Source organism: Toxotes jaculatrix, chromosome 12 (genome assembly GCF_017976425.1).
Source record: "Toxotes jaculatrix isolate fToxJac2 chromosome 12, fToxJac2.pri, whole genome shotgun sequence".
Classification (NCBI taxonomy): Eukaryota; Metazoa; Chordata; class Actinopteri; family Toxotidae; genus Toxotes; species Toxotes jaculatrix.
The window spans coordinates 20,345,577-20,371,396 of record NC_054405.1 but is presented as its reverse complement, the minus strand read 5'-3'; the positions used below and the strand labels follow the sequence as shown (position 1 = coordinate 20,371,396).

At 38.3% G+C, this 25,820-nt stretch overlaps 5 protein-coding genes and 2 pseudogenes across 6 annotated transcripts; 3 read left to right on the top strand and 4 right to left on the bottom strand.

Annotated features, from left to right (window-relative positions):
- The first annotated feature begins 1,550 nt into the window (after positions 1-1,550).
- On the top strand, positions 1,551-2,555 carry LOC121190302 (olfactory receptor 1-like). The gene has a single exon (XM_041050929.1). It carries the CDS (start codon positions 1,551-1,553, stop codon positions 2,553-2,555), a length of 1,005 nt encoding a protein of 334 aa, XP_040906863.1.
- A 1,921-nt stretch (positions 2,556-4,476) lies between these two features.
- Positions 4,477-5,472, top strand: LOC121190301 (annotated as a pseudogene).
- Positions 5,473-7,430: 1,958 nt separating this feature from the next.
- Positions 7,431-8,408, top strand: LOC121191225 (olfactory receptor 1496-like). Its single transcript, XM_041052373.1, has one exon. The coding sequence runs from the start codon at positions 7,431-7,433 to the stop codon at positions 8,406-8,408; it is 978 nt and encodes a 325-aa protein (XP_040908307.1).
- A 4,222-nt stretch (positions 8,409-12,630) lies between these two features.
- LOC121190300 lies at positions 12,631-14,429 on the bottom strand (annotated as a pseudogene).
- Positions 14,430-14,942: 513 nt separating this feature from the next.
- LOC121191226 (cytochrome c oxidase assembly factor 4 homolog, mitochondrial) lies at positions 14,943-16,305 on the bottom strand. 2 transcript variants are annotated; one of them, XM_041052375.1, is made up of 2 exons: positions 16,171-16,305; positions 14,943-15,365 (listed from the first exon to the last, which is right to left on the bottom strand). In XM_041052375.1, exon 2 carries the CDS (start codon positions 15,327-15,329, stop codon positions 15,075-15,077), a length of 255 nt encoding a protein of 84 aa, XP_040908309.1. In that variant the 5' UTR covers positions 15,330-15,365; positions 16,171-16,305; the 3' UTR covers positions 14,943-15,074. The 2 variants fall into 2 exon arrangements, with proteins under 2 accessions (XP_040908309.1, XP_040908310.1); XM_041052376.1 differs by having other exon boundaries at positions 14,943-15,362; positions 16,171-16,294.
- A 1,670-nt stretch (positions 16,306-17,975) lies between these two features.
- Positions 17,976-19,027, bottom strand: LOC121190299 (olfactory receptor 1M1-like). The gene has a single exon (XM_041050927.1). The coding sequence runs from the start codon at positions 18,993-18,995 to the stop codon at positions 17,976-17,978; it is 1,020 nt and encodes a 339-aa protein (XP_040906861.1). The 5' UTR covers positions 18,996-19,027.
- Positions 19,028-21,195: 2,168 nt separating this feature from the next.
- LOC121190878 (olfactory receptor 1496-like) lies at positions 21,196-22,161 on the bottom strand. Its single transcript, XM_041051903.1, has one exon. The coding sequence runs from the start codon at positions 22,156-22,158 to the stop codon at positions 21,196-21,198; it is 963 nt and encodes a 320-aa protein (XP_040907837.1). The 5' UTR covers positions 22,159-22,161.
- Positions 22,162-25,820: the final 3,659 nt, after the last annotated feature.

Below are 25,820 nucleotides of genomic sequence, written 5' to 3'. Positions count from 1 at the left end.
ACCTGATGTTCCTGCACGACTGGAACACATGATTTAAATGTTTTTTTCCTTTTAGCACCTCTGTAATTGCGAATGTAGCCATGGAACTAGTGTGTATGCAGCCGTAGCAGCCTTATCCTGCCCTCCCTGCTCTCAGCAGACTTTGCTTACACTCCTTTTTTTCTTCCTCACATTGACATACAGTATAAGAGTGTATTCAAGGGAAGCCTTCTTTGTCAGACATTGCAGACTCTATCCAGTGTTCTGACCCCTTTTGCAAAGGTTTGTTCATTTATAATAAAATACACAAACACAGGGATTTTCCTCAACAATCTTTATTTTAGATGTGCACCACACTATGTTGTTAACAATAGTAATGCTCAGCTGCTGCTTTCACAAAAACGTCACCCTCAAAAAAGTCCCACCAACACACACACAATGTTTATCAATTATTAACAAAGGTAGGGGAGGCAACATGTAAAATAGATGTTTATATGTCTGTCTCTATGTGGAAAAATTTAGTTCATGCCTCAGCATCACAACTGTGCAGGATGGTGTCATGAAACATTACAGGTTTGAAGCTGAGATCAAATGAAGGCCGAATTAGGCGATGGTTTGGTCCGACCCATGAGTACTCAGTACATTTATTACTGCTGAGTATTCATGAGTTAGAACGTCAGCATGTTGACAGGCCTTGTTGCTTGTTTGATCCAATTGCAAGATGGCCTCATGTTCAACTCAGTTTCACTCCATATTTTTCTCCTGGTTATCCATGCTTCCCGTTCAGTGGCTCTATGCCCCCTCGAGGGGGGACGTCCCCTAGTTTGAGCACCATTGATGCACAGTATTGCAGGGTATTGTGTCACAGTGTTTCCACTGTGTTTGAACATGAATCCCTTCTGTTTTTAACCTAAATACTTGGTTAGCCATGCTAGCAGTGTGGCCTATGTATTGACGTGTCAGCCAGCCAGTCTGTCAGTCCACTACTTTGGTCCAGATTAATAAATACATCTCTCTTTTGTATAGACACTCATGATTCCCAGAGGATGAAGCCTCCTGATTTTAATGATCCTCTGACTTTTCCTCTCGCTTCACCATGAGGTTGACATTTTTGGCTCAGGATGACTTCTGATTAACCACAGCACCTGATATTTTATGGTGTATTTATTTTTAATCTTTTTTTATAAAAGAAAAACTAATTATGGTTTATAATTTGTGGAATGTGTTTTAATTTTGTCCTGTTTCTACACTGTGCCATTAAGGGATAATTCAGAACGGTGAATGAGTCGATTGCATCAGCACATCAGTGACATAAACTATGAGACAATTACTCAGTGAAGTAAATCAGTATGTAATTCATGACCATGTGACACAGCCACCTTCATTTCAACTGTCCCACAATGAGAGGGACACAATATAAATGACACCTCTCTCTCAGACACTTTTGTGCTCTGCACACTTGATGTTGTTGGAGGTGAGTTTGGTTACAACAGTCCAATCAGTCAGCTGTTGTTCTTTATTATATATTTTGTTATTGTTTCTTTTTACATCCAGGGAATCAAACATTCATAATGGGCTCAGAAGAGAAAGCTGCTCCTAAATTTAATGCCACATTTTTTCGTCCTGCAAATTTCTATCTCAGTGGGTTTTCCAACATTCCTCATGTGAAGTATTACTATGTCTTCCTGTGTTTCGTCTATATCCTGACTGTTCTTGGGAATGTCCTCCTTATCTCAGTTATCTACCTGGTCAAGACTCTTCATACGCCTAAGTACATGATTGTGTTCAACCTGGCTTTGGCAGATTTGTGTGGGAGCACCGCTCTCATCCCAAAACTCTTGGACACATTTTTGTTCAACAGGAGATACATTCTCTATGAGGCTTGTTTAAGTTCTATGTTCTTTGTTTTGATATTTGCAAGTGTGCAGTTGTGGACACTTGTCACTATGGCTTATGACAGATTTGTTGCTATTTGCTTCCCTTTGAGGTACCACAGTATTGTAACTAAACCAGCTATTGCTGCAATGCTGCTGTTTATGTGGATTTTTTTATTGAGTCTGTTAGTGTTAACTGTTGGACTTATTGATCGCCTCTCCTTCTGTGGATCTGTGGAGGTAAAAAGCTTTTTCTGTGATCATGCACCAGTCTATCGTCTGGCCTGCAATGACACGTCTTTAAATAACATAATGGCATGGATTGCTTTCGCTATACTACTCTGTTTTCCTCTTATATTGATTGGGCTCACATATGTTAGCATTTCCATAGCACTGAGCAGGATTGCATCAGCAGAGGAACGACTCAAAGCATTGAAAACTTGTACTTCTCACCTGATCCTTGTAGCTATTTTCTTCCTACCCATTGTGGGCACCAACATAGCTGCAGTGACCTCCTACATTCATCCTAATGCCAGGATCATAAACTCCTCTTTGACACACACCATACCTGCTTTGCTGAATCCTATTGTATATTCTTTAAAGACAGAGGAAGTGCTGAACTCTATCAGGAAACTTTGCAAAAGAAATAGACTTAGCAATATAACCTCATCCAAAAAGATGAAGCCTGTATCGCTGCAGTAATGCTACAGAACAGTGTTAGAATTGCCTAATTTTGTTTTGTGACTTTCTACTATAAAGTTCTTACTAATAAGTGCTACAGTTTTAAATTGTAGCTGTTCTGTGATTTCTGGTAACTTATTATATTTTGCTGTTGCAGGAGCCATTTAACGATGTTCCCTGCAAAATGAAATCAGGGATTTCACTCATTGTAATGGAATTTTACCAGCATTATAATGTTCTTAGGTAACGTGATGTTCCTGCATGACTGGAACACATGATTTAAAATGTTTTTTCTTTTTGCACCTCTGTGATTGCGAATGTAGCCATGGAACTAGTGTGTATGCAGCCGTAGCAGCCTTATCCTGCCCTCCCTGCTCTCAGCACTTTGCTTACACTCCCTTTTTTCTTCCTTACATTGACATACAGTATAAGAGTGTATTCAGGGGAAGCCTTCTTTGTCAGACATTGCAGACTCTATTCAGTGTTCTGACCCCTTTGCAAAGGTTTGTTCATTTATAATAAAATACTCAAAGACAAGGATTTGCTTCAGCAATCTTTATTTCAGATTTGCACCACACTATGTTGTTAACAATAGTAATGCTCAGCTGCTGCTTTCACAAAAACGTCACCCTCAAAAAAGTCCCACCAACACACACACAATGTTGATCAATCATTAACAAAGGTCAGGGAGGCAACAAGTAAACTAGGATCCAAGTTGAAATGGTCAGAGTGGTATCATCAGAAAGCTACACAATTCATATTCATTACCAGCTGCAACAGCAGAGCTGGTATTGTTTTTTCCTTGTGGGTATGTATGTGTGTCATCATGTGATAATGTGGTCCTGGTGACACCTGCTGTAGTGGGAACTACCAGAGAGCTGGTTCTGAGTAATCTGGCAGATGTTTATGTGTCTGTCTCTATGTGGAAAATTTTAGTTAATGCCTCAGCATCACAACTGTGCAGGATGGTGTCATGAAACATTCCAGGTTTGTAGCTGAGATCAAATGAAGGCAGAATTAGGCGATGGTTTGGTCCGACCCATGAGTACTCAGTACATTTATTACTGCTGAGTATTCATGAGTTAGAACGTCAGCATGTTGACAGGCCATGTTGCTTGTTTGATCCAATTGCAAGATGATCTCTTGTTCAACTCAGTTTCACTCCATATTTTTCTCCTGGTTATCCACGCTTCCTGTTCAGTGGCTCTAAGCCCCCTCGAGGGGGGACGTCCCCTAGTTTGAGCACCACTGATACACAGTATTGCAGGGTATTGTGTCACAGTGTTTCCACTGTGTTTGAACATGAATCCCTTCTGCTTTTAACCTAAATACTTGGTTAGCCGTGCTAGCAGTGTGGCCTATGTATTGACGTGTCAGCCAGCCAGTCGGTCAGTCCACCACTTTGGTCCAGAATAATAAATATATCTCTCTTTTGTATAGACATTCATGATTCCCAGAAGATTGACTTTTCCTTTCTTTTCACCATGAGGTTGACATTTTTGGTTCGGGATGACTTCTGAAAAACCACAGCACCTGAATTTTTATGGTGTATTTATTTTTAATCTTTTTTAAAAAATAACTGATTATGGTTTATAATTTGTGGCGTGTGTTTTAATTTTGTCCTGTTTCTACACTGTGCCATTAAGGGATAATTCAGTCGATTGCATCAGCACATCAGTGACATAAACTATGAGACAGTTACTCAGTGAAGTAAATCAGTACATAATTCTTGACCATGTGACACAGCCACCAGCATTTCAACTGTCCCACAATGAGAGGGACACAATATAAATGACACCTCTCTCACAGACACTTTCGTGCTCTGCACACTTGATGTTGTTGGAGGTGAATTTGGTTACAACAGTCCAATCAGTCAGCTGTTGTTCTTTATTATATATTCTGTTATTGTTTCTTTTTACATCCAAGGAATCAAACATTCATAATGGGCTCAGAAGAGAAAGCTGCTCCTAAATTTAATGTCACATTTTTTCGTCCTGCAAATTTCTATCTCAGTGGGTTTTCCAACATTCCTCATGTGAAGTATTACTATGTCTTCCTGTGTTTCGTCTATATCCTGACTGTTCTTGGGAATGTCCTCCTTCTCTCAGTTATCTACCTGGTCAAGACTCTTCATACGCCTAAGTACATGATTGTGTTCAACCTGGCTTTGGCAGATTTGTGTGGGAGCACCTCTCTCATCCCAAAACTCTTGGACACATTTTTGTTCAACAGGAAATACATTCTCTATGAGGCTTGTTTAAGTTATATGTTCTTTGTTTTCATATTTGCAAGTGTGCAGTCGTGGACACTTGTCACTATGGCATATGACAGATTTATTGCTATTTGCTTCCCTTTGAGGTACCACAGTATTGTAACTAAACCAGCTATTGCTGCAATGCTGCTGTTTATGTGGATTTTTTTATTGAGTCTGTTAGTGTTAACTGTTTGACTTATTGATCGCCTCTCCTTCTGTGGATCTGTGGTGGTAAAAAGCTTTTTCTGTGATCATGCACCAGTCTATCGTCTGGCCTGCAATGACACGTCTTTAAATAACATAATGGCATGGATTCTTTTCATTATACTAATTTGTTTTCCTCTTATATTGATTGCATTCACATATGTTAGCATTTCCATAGCACTGAGCAGGATTGCATCAGCAGAGGAACGACTCAAAGCATTGAAAACTTGTACTTCTCACCTGATCCTTGTAGCTATTTTCTTCCTACCAATTGTGGGCACCAACATAGCTGCAGTGACCTCCTACATTCATCCTAATGCCAGGATCATAAACTCCTCTTTGACACACACCATACCAGCTTTCCTGAATCCTATTGTATATTCTTTAAAGACAGAGGAAGTGCTGAACTCTATCAGGAAACTTTGCAAAAGAAATAGACTTAGCAATATAACCTCATCCAAAAAGATGAAGCCTGTATAGCTGCTGTAATGCTACAGAACAGAGTGTTAGAATTGCATAATTTTGTTTTGTGACTTTCTATTATTAAGTTCTTACTAATAAGTGCTACAGTTTTAAATTGTGGCTGTTCTGTGATTTCTGGTAATTTATTATATTTTGCTGTTGCAGGAGCCATTTAACGATGTTCCCTGCAAAATGAAATCAGGGATTTCACTCATTGTAATGGAATTTTACCAGCATTATAATGTTCTTAGGTAACGTGATGTTCCTGCACGACTGGAACACATGATTTAAAATGTTTTTTTCTTTTTGCACCTCTGTGATTGCGAATGTAGCCATGGAACTAGTGTGTATGCAGCCGTAGCAGCCTTATCCTGCCCTCCCTGCTCTCAGCAGACTTTGCTTACACTCCTTTTTTTCTTCCTCACATTGACATACAGTATAAGAGTGTATTCAGGGGAAGCCTTCTTTGTCAGACATTGCAGACTCTATTCAGTGTTCTGACCCCTTTGCAAAGGTTTGTTCATTTATAATAAAATACTCAAAGACAAGGATTTGCTTCAGCAATCTTTATTTCAGATTTGCACCACACTATGTTGTTAACAATAGTAATGCTCAGCTGCTGCTTTCACAAAAACGTCACCCTCAAAAAAGTCCCACCAACACACACACAATGTTGATCAATCATTAACAAAGGTCGGGGAGGCAACAAGTAAAATAGGATCCAAGTTAAAATGGTCAGAGTGATATCATCAGAAAGCTACACAATTCATATTCATTACCAGCTGCAACAGCAGAGCTGGTATTGTTTTTTCCTTGTGGGTATGTATGTGTGTCATCATGTGATAATGTGGTCCTGGTGACACCTGCTGTAGTGGGAACTACCAAAGAGCTGGTTCTGAGTAATCTGGCAGATGTTTATGTGTCTGTCTCTATGTGGAAAAATGTAGTTAATGCCTCAGCATCACAACTGTGCAGGATGGTGTCATGAAACATTCCAGGTTTGTAGCTGAGATCAAATGAAGGCCGAATTAGGCGATGGTTTGGTCCGACCCATGAGTACTCAGTACATTTATTACTGCTGAGTATTCATGAGTTAGAACGTCAGCATGTTGACAGGCCATGTTGCTTGTTTGATCCAATTGCAAGATGGCCTCATGTTCAACTCAGTTTCTCTCCATATTTTTCTCCTGGTTATCCACGCTTCCTGTTCAGTGGCTCTATGCCCCCTCAAGGGGGGACGTCCCCTAGTTTGAGCACCACTGATGCACAGTATTGCAGGGTATTGTGTCACAGTGTTTCCACTGTGTTTGAACATGAATCCCTTCTGCTTTTAACCTAAATACTTGGTTAGTCATGCTAGCAGTGTGGCCTATGTATTGCAGTGTCAACCAGCCAGTCGGTCAGTCCACCACTTTGGTCCAGAATAATAAATATATCTCTCTTTTGTATAGACATTCATGATTCCCGGAAGATTGACTTTTCCTTTCTTTTCACCATAAGGTTGACATTTTTGGTTCAGGATGACTTCTGAAAAACCACAGCACCTGAATTTTTTATGGTGTATTTATTTTAAATCTTTTTAAAAAAATAACAAATTATGGTTTATAATTTGTGGAATGTGTTTTAATTTTGTTCTGTTTCTACACTGTGCCATTAAGGGATAATTCAGTATCCTGCAGTCAACAGTGAACGAGTCGATTGCATCAGCACATCAGTGACATAAACTATGAGACAATTACTCAGTGAAGTAAATCAGTATGTAATTCTTGACCATGTGACACAGCCACCTTCATTTCAACTGTCCCACAATGAGAGGGACACAATATAAATGACACCCCTCTCACAGACACTTTTGTGCTCTGCACACTTGATGTTGTTGGAGGTGAATTTGGTTACAGTCCAATCAGTCAGCTGTTGTTCTTTATTATATATTCTGTTATTGTTTCTTTTTACATCCAGGGAATCAAACATTCATAATGGGCTCAGAAGAGAAAGCTGCTCCTACATTTAATGTCACATTTTTTCGTCCTGCACATTTCTACCTCAGTGGGTTTTCCAACATCCCTCATGTGAAGTATTACTATGTCTTCCTGTGTTTCGTCTATATCCTGACTGTTCTTGGGAATGTCCTCCTTCTCTCAGTTATCTACCTGGTCAAGACTCTCCATACGCCTAAGTACATGATTGTGTTCAACCTGGCTTTGACAGATTTGTGTGAGAGCACCTCTCTCATCCCAAAACTCTTGGACACGTTTTTGTTCAACAGGAGATACATTCTCTATGAGGCTTGTTTAAGTTATATGTTCTTTGTTTTCATATTTGCAAGTGTGCAGTCGTGGACACTTGTCATTATGGCATATGACAGATTTATAGCTATTTGCTTCCCTTTGAGGTACCACAGTATTGTAACTAAACCAGCTATTGCTGCAATGCTGTTGTGTATGTGGCTTTTTTTACTGAGTGTGTTAGTGTTAACTGTTGGACTTATTGATCGCCTCTCCTTCTGTGGATCTGTGGTGGTAAAAAGCTTTTTCTGTGATCATGCACCAGTCTATCGTCTGGCCTGCAATGACACGTCTTTAAATAACATAATGGCATGGATTATTTTCATTATACTAATCTGTTTTCCTCTTATATTGATTGCGCTCACATATGTTAGCATTTCCATAGCACTGAGCAGGATTGCATCAGCAGAGGAACGACTCAAAGCATTGAAAACTTGTACTTCTCACCTGATCCTTGTAGCTATTTTCTTCCTACCAATTGTGGGCACCAACATAGCTGCAGTGGCCTCCTACATTCATCCTAATGCCAGGATCATAAACTCCTCTTTGACACACACCATACCAGCTTTGCTGAATCCTATTGTATATTCTTTAAAGACAGAGGAAGTGCTGAACTCTATCAGGAAACTTTGCAAAAGAAATAAACTTAGAAACACAGCCACAAAATGATGAACTCTTTTCACTGCTATGGACATTACATTATATAATTGTTTTTTGTTTTTTATGTTTTTGCTTGATCAACTTTCATTACTAACTTTGGAAAAACATTATAATTTCTCTTTTCTTTTTTTTAAATGTGTATTTTTTGGTACCTTGTCATTTGTCATTGCTATGATAAAATGAGAAAAGAAGTTTTTGTAATTTGGGAACTAAACTGATGCTTTAACAATTAGTTCTAGAAAACGCACAGAACAGATAGGAGCAACAAACATGGGTCTGATGTGAAGAAAACACTGGTGATACAGCTCAGCTGTGAGTCACCATCAGGGAAACTAAACTCCAGACCAGATAAATGGTTGAATCATATTTTATATCCATATTATATATAACAATAATTTCCAAAATGATATATGTTGCTGACATCATCACTTTTGTAGACCAATGTCTGAAGGCCCAAAATGCCAACTTCTATACGAAGTGTGTAACCTTATAGCTATTTATAAAAATTGTTATGTCATTTATTTTAATAAGTCAGAGTCAGGAATACTGTTCTCACTAATCACTGTCTTCATTTATCCAATTAAACAAATATCATCCTTAAATGGAACTGCTGCTTTGGTTGAATCAGTTCATTCTTTTGATCACCATTCTGTATCATCAGTTAGCCATCAACTCCTGTTTCATTCAACCAGTTTCATGTTAGGTCCAAATTTTACTGTGCCCATAATGGATGAATACATAACACAGGCCACCAGGCTCACAGTGGCACATTTAATCACCCTACATAGCATGAATAATATTTATTTCACCAAAACAAGATGCTTAAAAGGAAGGTGTCTTGTGCCTTGTCTAATAACACTTTGTCAAAGTGCAACTGTTTTTTTTTTTTTTTTTTTTTTTTTTGGATGAAGCTTGGTGAACTAATGACTAGCCACATGATGTAAACAGTTTTGAACAAAAGAGGCTCTTTGTTCAAAACTTCAGTTCTGTTAGGCTTGCACCATCTAGTGGTTTGTACTTGTCCTTGACTGGATTCTAAAATACAGTATGGTGGCTTGCTGTGTCACAATAGCAGTTATATCAGTAGCTATATTAGTTATTTAGCTGTCAGTCCCCTGTCTATACATACAGTTGTGATAGGAGACTGAAAGGTAATCAGTAATATTTGGTGTTAAAGGAGCTGTAGAATGGTTCATCCTGCCTCTTCCTTCTCTGTTTGTGAGAACAAGACGGTTTTCAGTGTATATGTGTGAGATCAGTGAAAATAAAATCAGGAGTAAAGCTTTGATTATGGTTGTGATCTGTGTCATAGTAATTAAGAATTCATGTCCGACCACTTCCCTTCCCATACATCTTGAATTTCAGTTCTTGGAAGCTTTGAGGTTCAACAGCATGGTTGAAGAATGTGAGGCTCACTGATGTGGGACAGGATCTCATGGTTCAACTCTAAAACCATAAATATTAATATTATAATATTAATAATAATATTAATAATATATTATTAATAATAATAATAATAATAATAATTAATAATAACATAAATTTCTTGTAGTCTCATTTTTATGTGTTTTATGATGCTTACTGATTTAATTATTTTATCCTGTGTTGTGAGTCACTTTGTTTAGAAAAGTTCTGATGCCATAGTGTTTATTTACTTTATCACTGATAGCATTGAATTTGCTCTGTATTTTCAGGTACAAGCAATGAACATATTCGTGCCACACCCTGTTTTAAGCACCAGCACTTTAGTCGGTGAGTGAAGAGGAAATTAATTGTTTCTTGGATTTTAACATAGAATTTTAACAATTTTATTGTGTTGTATTTATATTGAATGTAAACACCTGCACTTGTTTGTGGTACGTGACTTAAAAATTGCCCTTTTTTAAAAAGGTATTCCTGACAGATCACTGAGACGCTCACCAAGACGTTCACCGTCCCTCTGGTGAGTTGATACTTTCAATATTGTGTTAACATAATCTGATGAGCATTGAATGCCTGTGTTGAGTGGGCTGATTGAAGTAGCACTAAAGGCAGTGATGACGTATGAAGGTCCATCAGGGAAAGGCTAAACTGTGCCAGGCTGCTGTGAACAGCTGGGTTAACTAACTGTTACAGGACGGCAGCAAAAAGTTGTTTTAGGCATGGATTTATTAAACAGTGATTTAGGCAGTTATTGAGCTTTTCATAACGCTCACTTATGGTATTGCTTCATGGAAGACATATTTGGACTGATAATTAAAGCATATACGTGAACTAGGAATATTAAATCTGCAGCAGAGGAGTTGACGGACAGATTGTCTCATATATCCTTTGGCAGTTAGTGGATCTTATTTCTTTGTTGGATATTACAATTTCTAATTTTTCAAATGCAGCAGTAGACCATGCAGTGTTGTAAGTATAAAGTAATGACTATCACTTATGGTTCAGCTTGCACTATACACATAAGCCCACTGGAGGGCAGGCACTCATCATAATACCATTCTTTAGTCTGAGTCTGTGTCCACTATTGTATTGTTTTGAATTATGATTTAATGAGTGTGATCATCTCACCACTCCTCCTAAAGGCTAGGTTACTGTGCATTCACATGTGTACATGTTATCTACATGTAGATAAAAATAAAATACAAACAAATAGGTCATGGTAGAGGCATAGTGTTGTAGTAGTGACAGTAATTCAGTTAGATATGACAAAGTCCTTCCTTTGGCAAAGTCAGCTGTACCAGCAATGTTTGAGCTGTACAGTGGTTAAAGAACTGGATTATAATGTGTCCATTACTTGCTTTTGTGACTGTGCCAATGATCTTTACCTCTCTGTAATCATTGGACTGAATGGTCTCATGTATCCCTCAGGCTCCACCATAACATTAACTTGTTGAATGTAACTTAATCAAAGTGCACAAATGCCAGGTTTGATTCCTACCACACCTTTGAGAACTTGGTATGCACAAAGTAAACAGTGCAAAATGATGCATAACATCTCTGAGGATGCATTTATCATTAAACAGGCCACTGTGATCCAAAACAAAATCATTTTAATGAGTTCAAGATGTGATGCCATCGCTAGAGAATTTTGTTTAATGACCTTGTCTGTAACAAATAAACCTTTTAAGGTTTGAAATTTTGACTAATTAATCTCACTTGCACCTTTTCCTTCAAGAATGAAAACAGTTAAAAACCTGAGGGAAATAGGTGGAAGTGCCCAATATTGGTTTTGTGAAGCTTCCATTTAATTCAAAGAACACTTAGCATGTACCGGACATGCAAACAGACCTAAAACAGCTGTGAAACTTCACACATTTAATGTAGAAAATGAGGTGAAGGATACTTAAAAAAAAAGTTTATTTTCTTCTTTTAACAACTATATTGACAGCCAGGTCATTTTATTTCAAAACACTGAAAATGACTAAAATCCTAAAGGAACATGTTGAATTATTGAAGTTGTAAACTGCGCTCCTTAAATATACATCATCATTTGCTCTGAAGTCTGATTCTAACTGTACTTCCCCATAGATTGATCATTCAATTGCTTGTTTTTACCAGTGACTTGTCTCATCAGTTAAACGTGACATTAGTGACCAGCTGAAATAGCTTGAAATTTGAGAAACCTGTATAAACAATTAACAAAATCCTTTTAGAATTTCTCGTGTTGAGAATCATTTGTAGTCTCGCTAACACGTGGGGAGTCTCCCCAAAACTGTCTTCAGTGGGGTGTGAGGAGTAGCAGGGGCCTGAAGAGTGCCCAGTGGAGCTACGCTACTTTTCCATTTTATTTTCTCGGTCAGTTTCTCCAAAATGATTTCTCTGAATGTTTACATAACCATAAACCTTTGTAGGAGATAACCCCAACAAAAAAGGCCAGAGCACGTACTGTAGGCCTGTATGTGGCGCAATCAGTGTGCAAAGTATTACTCATGAGCGAAATGATTTTTTAATGACATAATGATGCTTTATTTACAGTTATATCACACTGACCCAGAATGATCAGGATATTCAGAATAAATATAATGTCTTTGGAATGGAATGAAACACTGCTACAGCTAGATGTTACATAAACATTGTAAAATTAAATAGTGTAGTACCCTGTTCATAGGTTTCTTGACACTGAGGACCTCATTGTTAAACCAAACTAGTGACCCATTTGGCACCTTTCCATTTACAGAAACTATAAGATTATACACAGTTCAACGTCTAACATGTTGTCCCTAAATTCTTTCTGTGTTTTGTTAACCCTCTAAGCTTCGCTTTTTTGTTGGTAGGTGTGAACGAATTTTATTTTTCCTCACTAGTGCCAGGGCTCGGATTTTTATCTCTTTAGTTTTCAGTGAATATACAATAGGATTGATGCAGGGTGGGATGCAAGAGGCCAGTGACAGGCTCAGCACACGCTGGTCGGGGTCAATGGCTCTCAGATAAAACCCGATTGTGAAAATGACAAGAAGAGGAATGTAAAATACAGCGACAAGGATGATATGTTCAACACAAGTGGACAGAGCTTTGACCCTACTGTCCAGTGATTTCATCCTGAACACTGTCACCAGGATGCTGACATAAGACAGAACAATGAATACAAAGGGTCCTCCGAGGATCAAAACTGTGAGAAAGGAAGCTGCAGACCACTGTAATGAGTAATCATTACAGGCGAGTCTAAACACAGGGGCGTAGTCACAGAAATAGCTGAACACTCTGAGAGAATTGCAAAAAGACAGTCGAGTCATTATACCTGTTGAAAATGCTGTTACACCCAGAGCAAAGCACCAAGTCAGGCCGACAATACAAGACATGTTTTGCAGTGAGTTGATTGAGTTTTGACGCAGAGGGAAACATATTGCAATCAATCTGTCATAGGCAAGTATGGCGAGTGCATAAGATTCGAGTGATGCAAATGTATAATATACATAAATCTGCACAAAACACAAGTTGAATGGAATGAAGTTATCCTTAATAAGAAATATCTTTATCATGCTGGGAATAGTGCATGAGTTTAGGATTACATCAATTACTGCCAGGTTGACCACAGCCAAAAACTTTGGAGTGTGTAAACAATGATTAAAGGCAATTATGTAGATCACCAAACAATTGAACAGCACTGTAACCGCATAAACAAACGCTAGAAAGATGAAGTAGACACTGATGTAGGGAAACGTCTGAAATCCGATGATATAGAAGCCTGGAGGATGAATGATGACAGAGTCGTTTAAAACAGTCCTGAGAAAAGACATAGTTGAACTCCACAGGCTGCGTGCTGGAGGACGGCCTCTGTGTAAAAGCTAAAGAAATCACGTCATATTGTACTTTACTCCTTTATACATATAAAGATATCTATAAAAGATATTCTCAGTAAGTTAAAACATATACTAAGTACCCCAAAAAGTAATAATACATAAATAAAAATATATAAAATAAAATTTTTCATACCTGATGCTCTGTTAAGGATTGTTTAGTAGCAGCTCTGTTTGATGCTACGTCCAAACACAGCAGGCACGTCTGACTCGTGGGCAGTGGAAGATATATTTTCCTCACTGACCTCCAGAGACAAGTTTCCCTTTGATACAGTGAAAAGTCATTTTTCCCTATTAATGACGTTAATTTGATCCATGGAGAGCAGGGTTATAGCTTACTGTCACTGAACTTCACACATGCTCAAAATAAACATCTAATTATCGTTTTGAACGATTTAATGAGTATAACCAGAGATACATGTAACCTGACAGCTGAGTTGGCCTCACAAAACCTCAGCCAAAATACACGTTAATACTTAAATTTAACAAACATGACAAAATTACTTTATCTTATATTATGGTGTCAAGCATTTGTGGCCTTCTCTATAATGATAGTATACACCTTTTTGTAAGAATGGGATTGAAAAGATGTAAATATTCATAAAAGATGTATAATTTTTGTTACTACAAATTCTGTTTGCAGTTATTGCGTGTGTTTCTGAGAGTGTGAGGGAGGACAATTGCTCGACTTCCACAAGGGATGCACACACAAGCACACACAGCACGCCTGACACCACAAAGCTACATCCATCATTAAACAGGCCGTGGCTCTAATGGGCCCAATTTGTAAAGCCGTCACCAGAGAATGCTGGTTAATGACCTTTACTGTGACAAACAAACCTTTTACTGTTTGAACTTCACACTAATTAATCTTTCGCACCTAATAAGTTCAATAATTAAAACTTCAAAATTAAAGTTAAAACTGCAGAAGAAAGTTCTCTCCACTTAGGTGACAAGTCTGAGTTCTCACACACTCTTATATCAAACTGTTCTGCATTTAGTTTTTTGTTATCTAAAGTTCATAATTCTAAAGGTCTTTGAATCACTGACTTCCACGTACAAAAAAAATGTTTTTTTTAAACAGCAGTGAACAAGATATGTTGGGAGCAGGAAATACAAATGAAAAATTCCCTTCCTCAAAAATGTCTTTGTCGTTACTCCAGTTTCTGGTAATGTATAAACCGATATGAAAAGACCCTGATACACCGATACATCACATTTATCAGTGGGTTCTCCACCACACACTTTAAAATCAAAGCCAGGATTTTATGTAGCTGCTTATATTTTATTTTCATCACAAATAATTAAATTAGGTAGAGTCATTCCACCTCAACCATGTGAAGCAGGTCCAGAACACAACCCAGCCAGTGTGTGTATGTGTGTGGTTTTGGCAAGTTCAGCTGGGTGCAGACTCAGTGGAGGTTGGCTGATGCTGCTTCATCAGCTGTTCTTTCCGGGCCTTTTGGAAATTCACCATGCAGTCTTTGAAAGTCTGGACCTGGTTTTGGCATGCTCGCCAGTCCTGGTGTTCAGCCATGCACTCTTGCACAGCATAGTGTAGTTCAGCACAGCCAGTGCGGGATATCATCCGTTCAACCGGGTCATCCTCATCGTCTCTCCGGCTGCGGTCATGGGGTGAAGGGGACGCCATCCTGTTTCAGTGTACAGTGCCAACTCAGGCTGTCTGCTGAGGAAAACACAAGATATAAACAAGCTGTAATTCAGTTCAACAACTACAAAACATCGTAGCTGCTCTTTCAGCACGCCTTTGTTGTTCAGGCTTCTCAACAGTGAAATTTATCTCTAAATTTCCAGCTGTGAAATCTGTAGTCATCTAACACACATTCCCTAAACGGCAATTTTGAGAATTTTGAGAGGGGTTTAGACACTTCATAAGGTACTGCTATGTCCTATCAGTAGCATTAGGTTGTATTTCATTTTGAATCATATTTTCTTATCTTTTATGAGTCTTTATGGTTTGTGTGTGTGTGATGATTATATCATTTTAGCAATATAAATTTGTCCCGCATCTTGATACAACAGCAGTGATGGAATTTAAGTACATTTATACAAGGTGTGCACTGTACGGTTTAAGTACAATTAGAAGGTATTTGTACTTTGCTTGTATATTTCCATTTTATGCAACTTTACACTTTAACTCCAGGACACTGTACTTAGTCTAATAACTTAACTGCTTTAAAGTTAATCAGTTACTTTACAGAAAAATATTTAAATACATACAAAACATATGATCTTATAAAATATGATGATGAATCGTGAACAGTTAAAAATCAGCTTGACCGGCTGCCACATTGACGGACTTACATGTCACATGCCAGGATCACAGTTATTTTAAGTTTATGTAATAAACTTAACAGTGGCATATCGCACAAGTGCAGCACTACCCCCACACACTCCTTCAGATGTTACCTAACACTATGGAAACAGGTTCAGACAACACAGATGTCCACGTTTCATTTCATTGTCCTCACCTGTTTATTTCTCTCCGAGCGACTCCCTCCGTCGACTTACTTAAAATTAAGTTTCCATAACCTGCAGGGCTCTGGACTTTTCATAACCAGTCACACGGTCGGTGTTGTAAGTGTTACGTGGAGGACACATTTGAGTAGCGGACTGAAGTGCAGCCATAAAATACCTCCGTCTATGCAGACATCAGTTCCGCTGTATAGCGAGAACACAGCTGACGAAGAAGTTATTTAGTGCTTAAGTCGTAGCCGACCTGTTAGTGAATATACACAGCTTTAAGTTGAAATGGCAGAAGAAATAATCGGAATTATGGAATTTCATACCACAGAATATATTCAAAAGATTCGGTGGCCTAAAGTTTCTGACCATACGCAGTATTTTTAAATTGCCAACGAAACTTTCAAAGTTCTGTGTATGTTCACATTTGTAACCCCATAAAGATAGCGTGTGATAGTATGTGCATTTGATGACAATAACCTGTATAGGAAGATTTTCATGTCATGTTCATTGAAATACAAAGAATTTGTTTCTGTTACAAGACTTATTCCCACAGGTATAACTGAGTTAATGAAAGCCCCCAGTTTAAAAGTTGGACGGATAAAAATAACACATGAAAAAGTATAAACAAACATTTAGGCAAAGAACTTCAAAGCCGTCATTAAAATTTCAAATACTAAAGGAAAAAATAACTTAAAGAACAAGCTGACTGCATTATCCTAGCAAGTTTCAAATAGTGGATCATTTTGTTATTTCCCAGACAAAACTGAGCCATTGAAGTGAGAATTCATTTTCGGACAGACAACGAATTGTTCACACATGCAGAAAATCTTCCAGAGAGAAAAAAGAGTAAGATAATTGTACATTTTGTAGTTTTATTTAAAAAATGTCTAACATTTGATTCAAAAACATGACATGACTCAAATCATACAAATCAGCTTAATTTTAATTCACGTCCAGGCGTATGACATGTTTAGTCCACTAAATATTTAACCAATATGATATTTATTCAGGTGCTTTTGAGTTCAGACCTCTTCCCTGTTACGTTGAGGGGGAAAACACATAACATCAGATATCAGGACACATCAAATCACAAACTGGTGAAAGCTGCTCTGAAAGCGTCCTACGATTCACTGATCTGAAAGATTAATAATTCAGCTGTTTTCAACGGTGAATCATCTCATCAATGAGACCTGTAATATTACTGAGCAACTCAAGCGGGATACAATTTGGAAACTAAATCGGGAATGTAAATTAAAGTCATAATTAAAACTCATCACAAGCGTTCGACTTTCCACAGACGGCACACAAAACACCTGAAGACAAATCCCATATTTGAACACAAACCTGCAGACCCAACTGCCTTTAACGATCTGGATTAATGTCAAACCTCTCAAGCAAACGTGCTCTTCTCCGCCAGTGTCGGTTCAAAGCCATCTTCGGTGGTATGTTCCGCACCGGCTCTTTTCTCAGGAGATGATGCATCTATGTCCAAAACTATTTGCACCAATTCGCCTGCAGTTGTCCCGTCGTGTGGAATAACCTTGATTAAAATTAGCAGATGGGATGCAACAAGTGTGCAAAGCACTATCGATGAGAGGAGGATTATTTAAAACCTTCGAAAGCGTCTACAGCGACATCACATGACTGCAGAAATGGAAATAGAACAAAACAGACGATTTTAACAAGCGGTTTTGCAAGCAACTCCTTTACAGTCTAAGTGTTAAAGTATATATAATGTCGAAAGCCTTATTAAACCTAAAGATAATAACGAAAAGAGCTCAGGGTTTTGGTATTTGACCCGCACAAACCTTTAGAGCCAGACTTTTTGCAACGTTTCCTTAACCCTCCAAGGTTTGATCCTGCGTTGGTCTGTGCCAATTATATTTTTCCTCACTAGTGCCAGGGCTCTGGTTTTTATCTCTTTGGTTTTCAGTGAATATACAATAGGATTGACACAGGGTGGGATGCAAGAGGCCAGCGACAAGCTCAGCACACGCTGGTCTGGGTCAATAAGCCGCAAATAAAAGCCGATAGTAAAAATGGTAATGAGAGGAATGTAAAATACAGCCACAAGGATAATGTGTTCAACACAAGTGGCCAGAGCTTTGACCCGACTGTCCAGTGATTTCATCCTGAACACAGTCACCAGGATGCTGACATAAGACAGAACAATAAAAGTGAAGGGTCCTACAAGGAGCAAGAAAGTCAGCAAAGAGCCCACAGACCACTGCATAGTGTAATCATTACAGGCGAGTCTAAACACAGGGGCGTAGTCACAGAAATAGCTGAACACTCTGAGAGAATTGCAAAAAGACAGTCGAGTCATTATACCTGTTGCAAACGCAATAATCCCCAGACCAAAGCACCAAGCCAGGCCGACAATACAAGACATGTTTTGCAGTGTGTTGATTGAGTTTTGACGCAGAGGGAAACATATTGCGATCAGTCTGTCATAGGCAAGAATGGCGAGTGCGTATGATTCCAGAGTCCCAAAGGCGTAGTAAAAAAACATTTGTACAAAACACAAGTTGAATGGAATGAAATTGTCCTTAATGAGAAATATCTTTATCATGCTGGGAATAGTGCATGAATTTAGCATTACATCGATTACTGCCAGGTTGACCACAGCCAAAAACTTTGGAGTGTGTAAACAATGATTAAAGGCAATTATGTAGACCACCAAACAATTGAACAGCACTGTAACCGCATAAACAAACGCTAGAAAGATGAAGTAGACACTGATGTAGGGAAACGTCTGAAATCCGATGATGTAGAAGCCTGGAGGATGAATGATGACAGAGTCGTTTAAAACAGTCCTGAGAAAAGACATAGTTGAACTCCACAGGCTGCGTGCTGGAGGACGGCCTCCGGACCTCAGTGTGTAAAATTTCTCCTGAAAAACAGGAAAATCATAACATATTGTACATTAGAGGATGAACTTTTATGTTGCCTCCTAAGTTAAATGCACAATTTAATGCATCTCTGCTAAAACACATCAAACCAAGCAGTGTTTATATAATCTATTCTGTAAGTTGAATCGTCCATTAATGTGCTGTACAAGTCAGTCAATGAATCTTACCTGATTTTCTGTTAAGAACTATATGGCACAGCTCTGCATGATGCTGACTCCAGCAGCAGCATGGATATGGCTGCATGTCTGACTTGTGGACAGTGACAAATATACTCTCCTGATTGATCTCTGGAGTCCAATCAGCACATAGCTTTCAACTGAAAACTGAAGAAATTATTGTGCAATTCGAGCCTTGGAGATCAGGGTTATAGGTTTTTTATTCTGATCAAGCTTGTCCTACATTCAGAGCAAACATTACAGTTTTTTATAACTGATAATTTAGAGATACAGAGAAGCTAATAAAATACAATGAAATTAACAAAATAAAACAGGTTGTGGATAAAGATTTTCAGAAAGACTGACACAAACTCAGTCTAAGTAATCTCTGATAAAGACATGTTTGAATTTAACTGGGTGTGAAATAATGACACTATATTTGTTGCTGATGGTCTAAACCTTACTGTAACTGTGGTGGATTTGCTACTCTTGCAAATATAGTTGGGTAATACAATTTGAACCACTGTCATCAAATTATTATAAAATATTAATATATATCATAAGAGTATCCATTGGATTCTACATTTTTAATCTGCAAATTAGCCTGTAACTGTAGCTGTTAAACACATTTAGTTGGTGTACCCAAGGAGAGGCCTACTTTTATTTATTTATTCTACTTGAAGCGCATACTTCAGTCAGTTTGTTTTTCTGAAGTGCTGCATAAATTGCAAAGAACTGAGGATCATCCACCGTGTAATCACTGGAGGCAGAAATCATTATTGCATATAATTTCTTCCGTAAAAAAGTGTAAAAAAAAAAGAAAACTTTTGACATTTTCATGAGGCACTCTACTCAAGTGCAAGAATTTACATTATATTTTGTGAACTGTGTTTGTACAAAGTGATTAAACAGTCACAAATATGATGATTCCTCTATTGCATGATGTTCCCTGAGGATGCATTTATCATTAAACAGGCTATGGTGAGCAAAAGAGAAAAAAAAAAGATTCTAATGAGCTCAATTTGTGTTGCCACCACCAGAGAGTTTTGGTTAATGACCTCATCTTCAACAAACAAACCCTTTACTGTATAAACTTTAGGCTAATTAATCTCAGTTGCACCTATTAGGAATAAAAACAATTAAAAATGGAGGGAAGTAGGTGTGGGTGTGCATTTCATCCAGATTACACCTGCTATCAAAGAGCCACATGAGAAAGGCCAGAAGTCTTTGCCTTAACACTTCACCAAGTGTCCTCTGACTGTCCTTTGTTCAATGAAATGAGCTGTTTAAGCTCTAACCTGCTTTGTTTCATTAACTGTATAAATTGTAGGCCTTCTAAAAGTCCTTCCAACCACTAACTTCCATTCAGACTTTAAACTCAATTTACCACTGGTTACTGTTCATTCATTGTTAGCCTTATAGGCAGGTCTCTACAGAACTTTAAAGCTAGTTTTAAATTACGGGTCTCTCTTCAGTAAATTTTTGATTTGTAATTGTGTTATTTTGTCTGACATGGCGCTCATTTGAATCATGGATAGCTGTACAGTGAAAGCTTTCAATTATGTGCGTAGTTTCCCCTCATTCAAATGCTTAAATATGTTGCTTGTGGTAAGCTCTACCTCTTTGACTTTGAATTCTTCTAGATTTTGTTTTTAGCCTGATTCTTTTAACCTGTAGATATGGTTGAAAAGGAATTACAACATGCATTTTATTCACTTGTTGGATTTTAATAATGGCAGAATATCAAAAACATAGTATTGAGAAAAACACATTAGTGAATGATGTGGAATAAATAATGTGACTTTGCAAATGTGTGGCTGTTGATGCTGATGAGTGAGACAAACAGTAAAATAGGCTTCTATTTGTGTCACTACACACACACATATACACAAACACAGACTTGACATTTTCATGAAAGTGTTAAAACCCTCCACAGATTGCTCTAGGGTGGGAAAGGAAGTTGTCAAGGGTTTATTTTCATTCTCCAGATCAGTGCCAGGGCTCTATTTTTGATCTCTTTTGTTTTAAAGGAATATACAATAGGATTAATGCAGGGGGGGAGGCAAGAGGCCATCGAGAGGCTCAGCACACGATGGTCTGGGTCAATGGCTCCGATATACAGCCCAATTAAAAAAATGCTGAATAAAGGAATATAAAATATAGCAACAAGGATGAGGTGCTCAATGCAAGTGGTGAGAGCTTTCACCCTACTGCTCACTGATTTCATCCTGAACACGGTCACGATGATGCTGACGTAGGACAGAGCAATAAAAGTAAAGGGGACCACCAGATTGACCATACTTGAGGCAGAAGCCATGGACCACTGTAATGAGTAATCATTACAGGCGAGTCTAAACACAGGGGCGTAGTCACAGAAATAACTGAACACTCTGACAGAATTGCAAAAAGACAGTCGAGTCATGATTGCCGTGCTGTATGCTATTCTTCCCAGACTGTAAACCCAAGTCACACCTACAATACAAGACATGATCGGCAATGTGTTGAGTAAATTCTGACGCAGAGGGAAACATATTGCGATCAATCTGTCATAGGCAAGTATAGCAAGCGCATATGACTCCAGTGATGCAAAAGCATAGTAGAAGTACATTTGTAATAGACATAGGTTGAATGGAATGAAATTGTCCTTAAAGAGGAACGTCTTAATCATGCTGGGAATAGTGCTCGTGTTCAAGATCACATCAATTACTGCGAGGTTGAACACAGCCAGAAATTTTGGAGTGTGTAAGCTGTGGTCAAGAGCAATCACATACATCAATAAAATGTTGAACACTAGTGTAACCACATAGACAAATGCTAGAAAGACAAAGTAGATGCTGATGTAGGGAAACGTCTGAAATCCGATGATATAGAAGCCTGGAGGATGAATGATGGCAGAGTCATTTAAAACCGTCCTGAGGAAAGACATAGTTGAACTCCACAGTCTGCGTGCTGGAGGACGGCCTCTGGACCTCAGTGTGTAAGATCTCTGCAGTCTGAGTGAGAGGAAAACAATAAATCTTATCAACTGTTGCATTACTCTTTCCAATCAGATACTGCAAACAAACACATTTAAAATTGTGCATTTAAGTTATGAATGTAATGATGATTATAATGTCAAACACGGGACAGAAAACAGTGCACTTCTGTTACACCTGTTCTGCTGAAGATCATCATACACGGTGTGACTCCATGTGACGCTGACACCAGTCTGAGTGTCTGCATGTCTGGCCCACGTACAGTGGAAAATATACCTTCTTCATTCATCTCCAGAGCATAACATCCAGCCCTCTAATTAAGAATAACATGGATGAACAAAACAGTAATGAGCAGTACCCATAACTGAGATTAAATATTTATCCAGTGGGAGAAGTGTATTATTTTCCAACTTGTCCAACAGATAAAACAAACATCTAATTAAAGTTTTTCTGAATCCAATCCGTTTATTTCCATCAGACGACATTAATAATTCAGATTAAATCCATGTATTAAGAGACCTGTCAATCTATTTGGGAGTGATAACTTTTTGCAAATTACTGATTACCCGTCTTCATATTTACATTGGTACGCCAATATAGAAACTGACTGATAAATGGCAATGGTTGGCTGTTAATGTCCATCTGAGACACCTGAGGGACAGAAACCTCTTGACCAATCAGGTCTCACAGTTGTCCTAACGGAAATCAGAGGTAGTTCTGGTCTAGATCTTCTTGTCCTACCATGACTAGAAAGAAGACAACATGGTAGTCCCTCAGAAAGAGCTCAGGACCACAGTGCTCAGCAGAATGTAAACAAATCTTTTATGTCCTGTTTAAACTTGGGATGTGTAAAGTGAGTAAAAAAAAAAATTAGATATGCCTTGTAACAAACAAACCTTTGGCTGTTTAAACATTAGTTCATTTTGCTGCCACAAGAGTAAGCTCACATGCTAAACGCACCTATTCCATAACCATCCTCGGTTTCCAATATTTATATTCGTATTCGTATTCATATTCATATTCATTCACTATATTTCATGAGTGTCTTCAAAAAATGTCCACACTTTGTTTAAACTTGGAGTGTGTGACAACAAACGACAACAAAATTAAATGACATTGACAATGAAGTGTACTCCCCCAGGGGGCTTTTATCACCAAATAGGACACGGTGACCCCAGACAAAAGGATTCTCTGCTGCCTCTTTGACTCCTGGGAACTCTGCTAATGAGCCCTATTTGTGATGTCATTACCAAAGGATGCTGGTTAATGACCTTGCCTGTAACAAACAAACCTTTTACTGTTCAGACTTAAGCCTAATTAATCTCATCTGCATCCATTAGGAGGTTTTGCACTCTTGCAATTAAAACTGGACTGTAATGGCGTAGACACTGATATTAATGAGTCATTATTGTTCTTGAAAAGCTCAAGTAAACCCCCTGATTGTCTAATAGTCATCTCTTCTCTGAAGGGGCTGCAGTCTCAGCCCCTACATACCCATGACACCCTTTCTAAAGTTGCGTTTCTTTAATTGGCGGGCTAAGCTTGACAAACATTAAACTTTAGGTGCCATTAAACTTTAGATCGTGTTTACAGTTACACACTGGCACTGGACACAAACCAAGGACTGCAGAAGCATCAAAATGAGTATAATTAATTGGAGCCTGGGCTGACAGCTCATTAGACCTCTAGAAGTTACATGTGTGCAGCAGCAGAAAATTCCTAATGCTTCTAAACAACGTGAAAAAAATTAAAGGCTGTTAGTAATGATGTTCTGGGTATTTCAAGCAAAGTGCACACGAGCTTTCAAAAATGTCCACACAGGAGATTTTTACTGACATTTCACTCATTTCAAAATATTTTTGTACAACTGTAACATACAGATTTCAGTTTGTTGGGGTTTAGAGAAAGGTTGGCTATTTGATGGCTGTTCTGCATTACGTTTTCCTCTAAATGTATTGTCTCTTTGATATATTGGCATTTCCACCATCCCTTCCACTTCTAATGAACGAGGGAAGAGATTAATTAAGTGAAAGGTTCAACAGGAGAGGGTTTGTTTGTTTACAGACAAAGGCATTAAGCATCATTCCCCAGTGATGCCATCTCAACTGGGACTCATTAAGGAGTTAGGTCATCATGTCTTTTTTGATAATATAATGAATGTACGTTGTAAATTCCAAGGGGAATCTCATGAAAGTGTCAGATTGCCAGACAAGACTAAATGTAACTACATCTAAGACAAGGTAATACATAATGCTATAATTAATGTCTTCTGGGTTCCCTGCAATGCAACTGTATGGTATTTTCTAGCCAGTCTACTTTAAAATAATAGACTGACCTTGGCTAACATGTAATGTGGAGCAGGAGCGAAGTTATGAGGCTATCCTGGGTTGGGCTTTGATTTATGTAGGTGAAAACAGATACTGGACAGCAGGCTGCTGATGATAAAACAAGACAGAGAAAAGCTCCTTGAACTGATATGAGAGAGGAGAGCTCCAGGATTTTGTGAAGCAGTTGGCCACAGGCTTGATCAGACTAAGAATCAAAATCATAAAAAACTTTAATGATCCCCTTAGGGGAGGAAAAGGAGGATAAGAGGACTTCAAAATTGTTTTACCTGAAAATGATAAATTTTTATGTGTTTTATGTTAGAATACCAATTTAACAAACTTCTGCTGCTGCTGCTAACTAACACTGTCTATGATTTATGGTTGTGTCTAAACTGCCTGATCTTCATTCCTCTTTTCCTGATGCAGATTTATGATTCATTTCTAAGGCAATAGATGTAAAATGAGCGCTTGTTTTCTCACTACAGAGAGCTTGAGTAAAATTGATGTGTGAAACTTAAAATGTAATTAACTTTCTCTGGGGACATGGCGGCCAGCACAGGTGTCACTCATGTGTGTATATATATATATATACACTATATGTATATATATGTGTATATGTATATATGTGTGTGTGTGTGTGTGTGTGTGTGTGTGTGTGTGTGTGTGTGTCTGGGAACATGGGGGGATACTGGATATAAGAATGCCTTATATAGTATTTTCTGTATACAGAGGGAAATAATCAAGTCATTGTTATATACAGTTCTTTCAGGTAATAAATCAGCTGATGCTTAATTTAAACCACAGATGTCAGCAAACATCTGTTAGTGGACTGTGTGCTGCTGAGGCAGAAAGTAATAGATAAAAAATAAGGGGTTATTGTTTAATTACAGTTAGTCGATTTTCGCTTGTCTTCACAACAGCTACAGATGACTAGTGATGCGTGTTCTTGGTTAACAACACTGTGATCCATGAATGACTGAAGCTGTGGTACAGTCACATTGATGGTGTGCAGAGAGGAAATGGTCCGGCTTACATGCCAGTGAAACATGGAGAAAACACCAGAATTGTGAGCGCTGCTGCTTATCCATGAGAACGTTGAATTCTTCTGGGTACTCACCCAGATATGAGAGTTAAAACACTTGCCAGTTGACTTTGTGTAGCTGCTTTGCAGCCAAATGACCACAAGGGGGCAGTAGTTGACAGGGCATGAGAGCTGCAAAAAGTTAGCGTGCGTTCAAATGCACAGTGATAGATATAATATCATCTGAGCAAAGTAAGCACAGAAT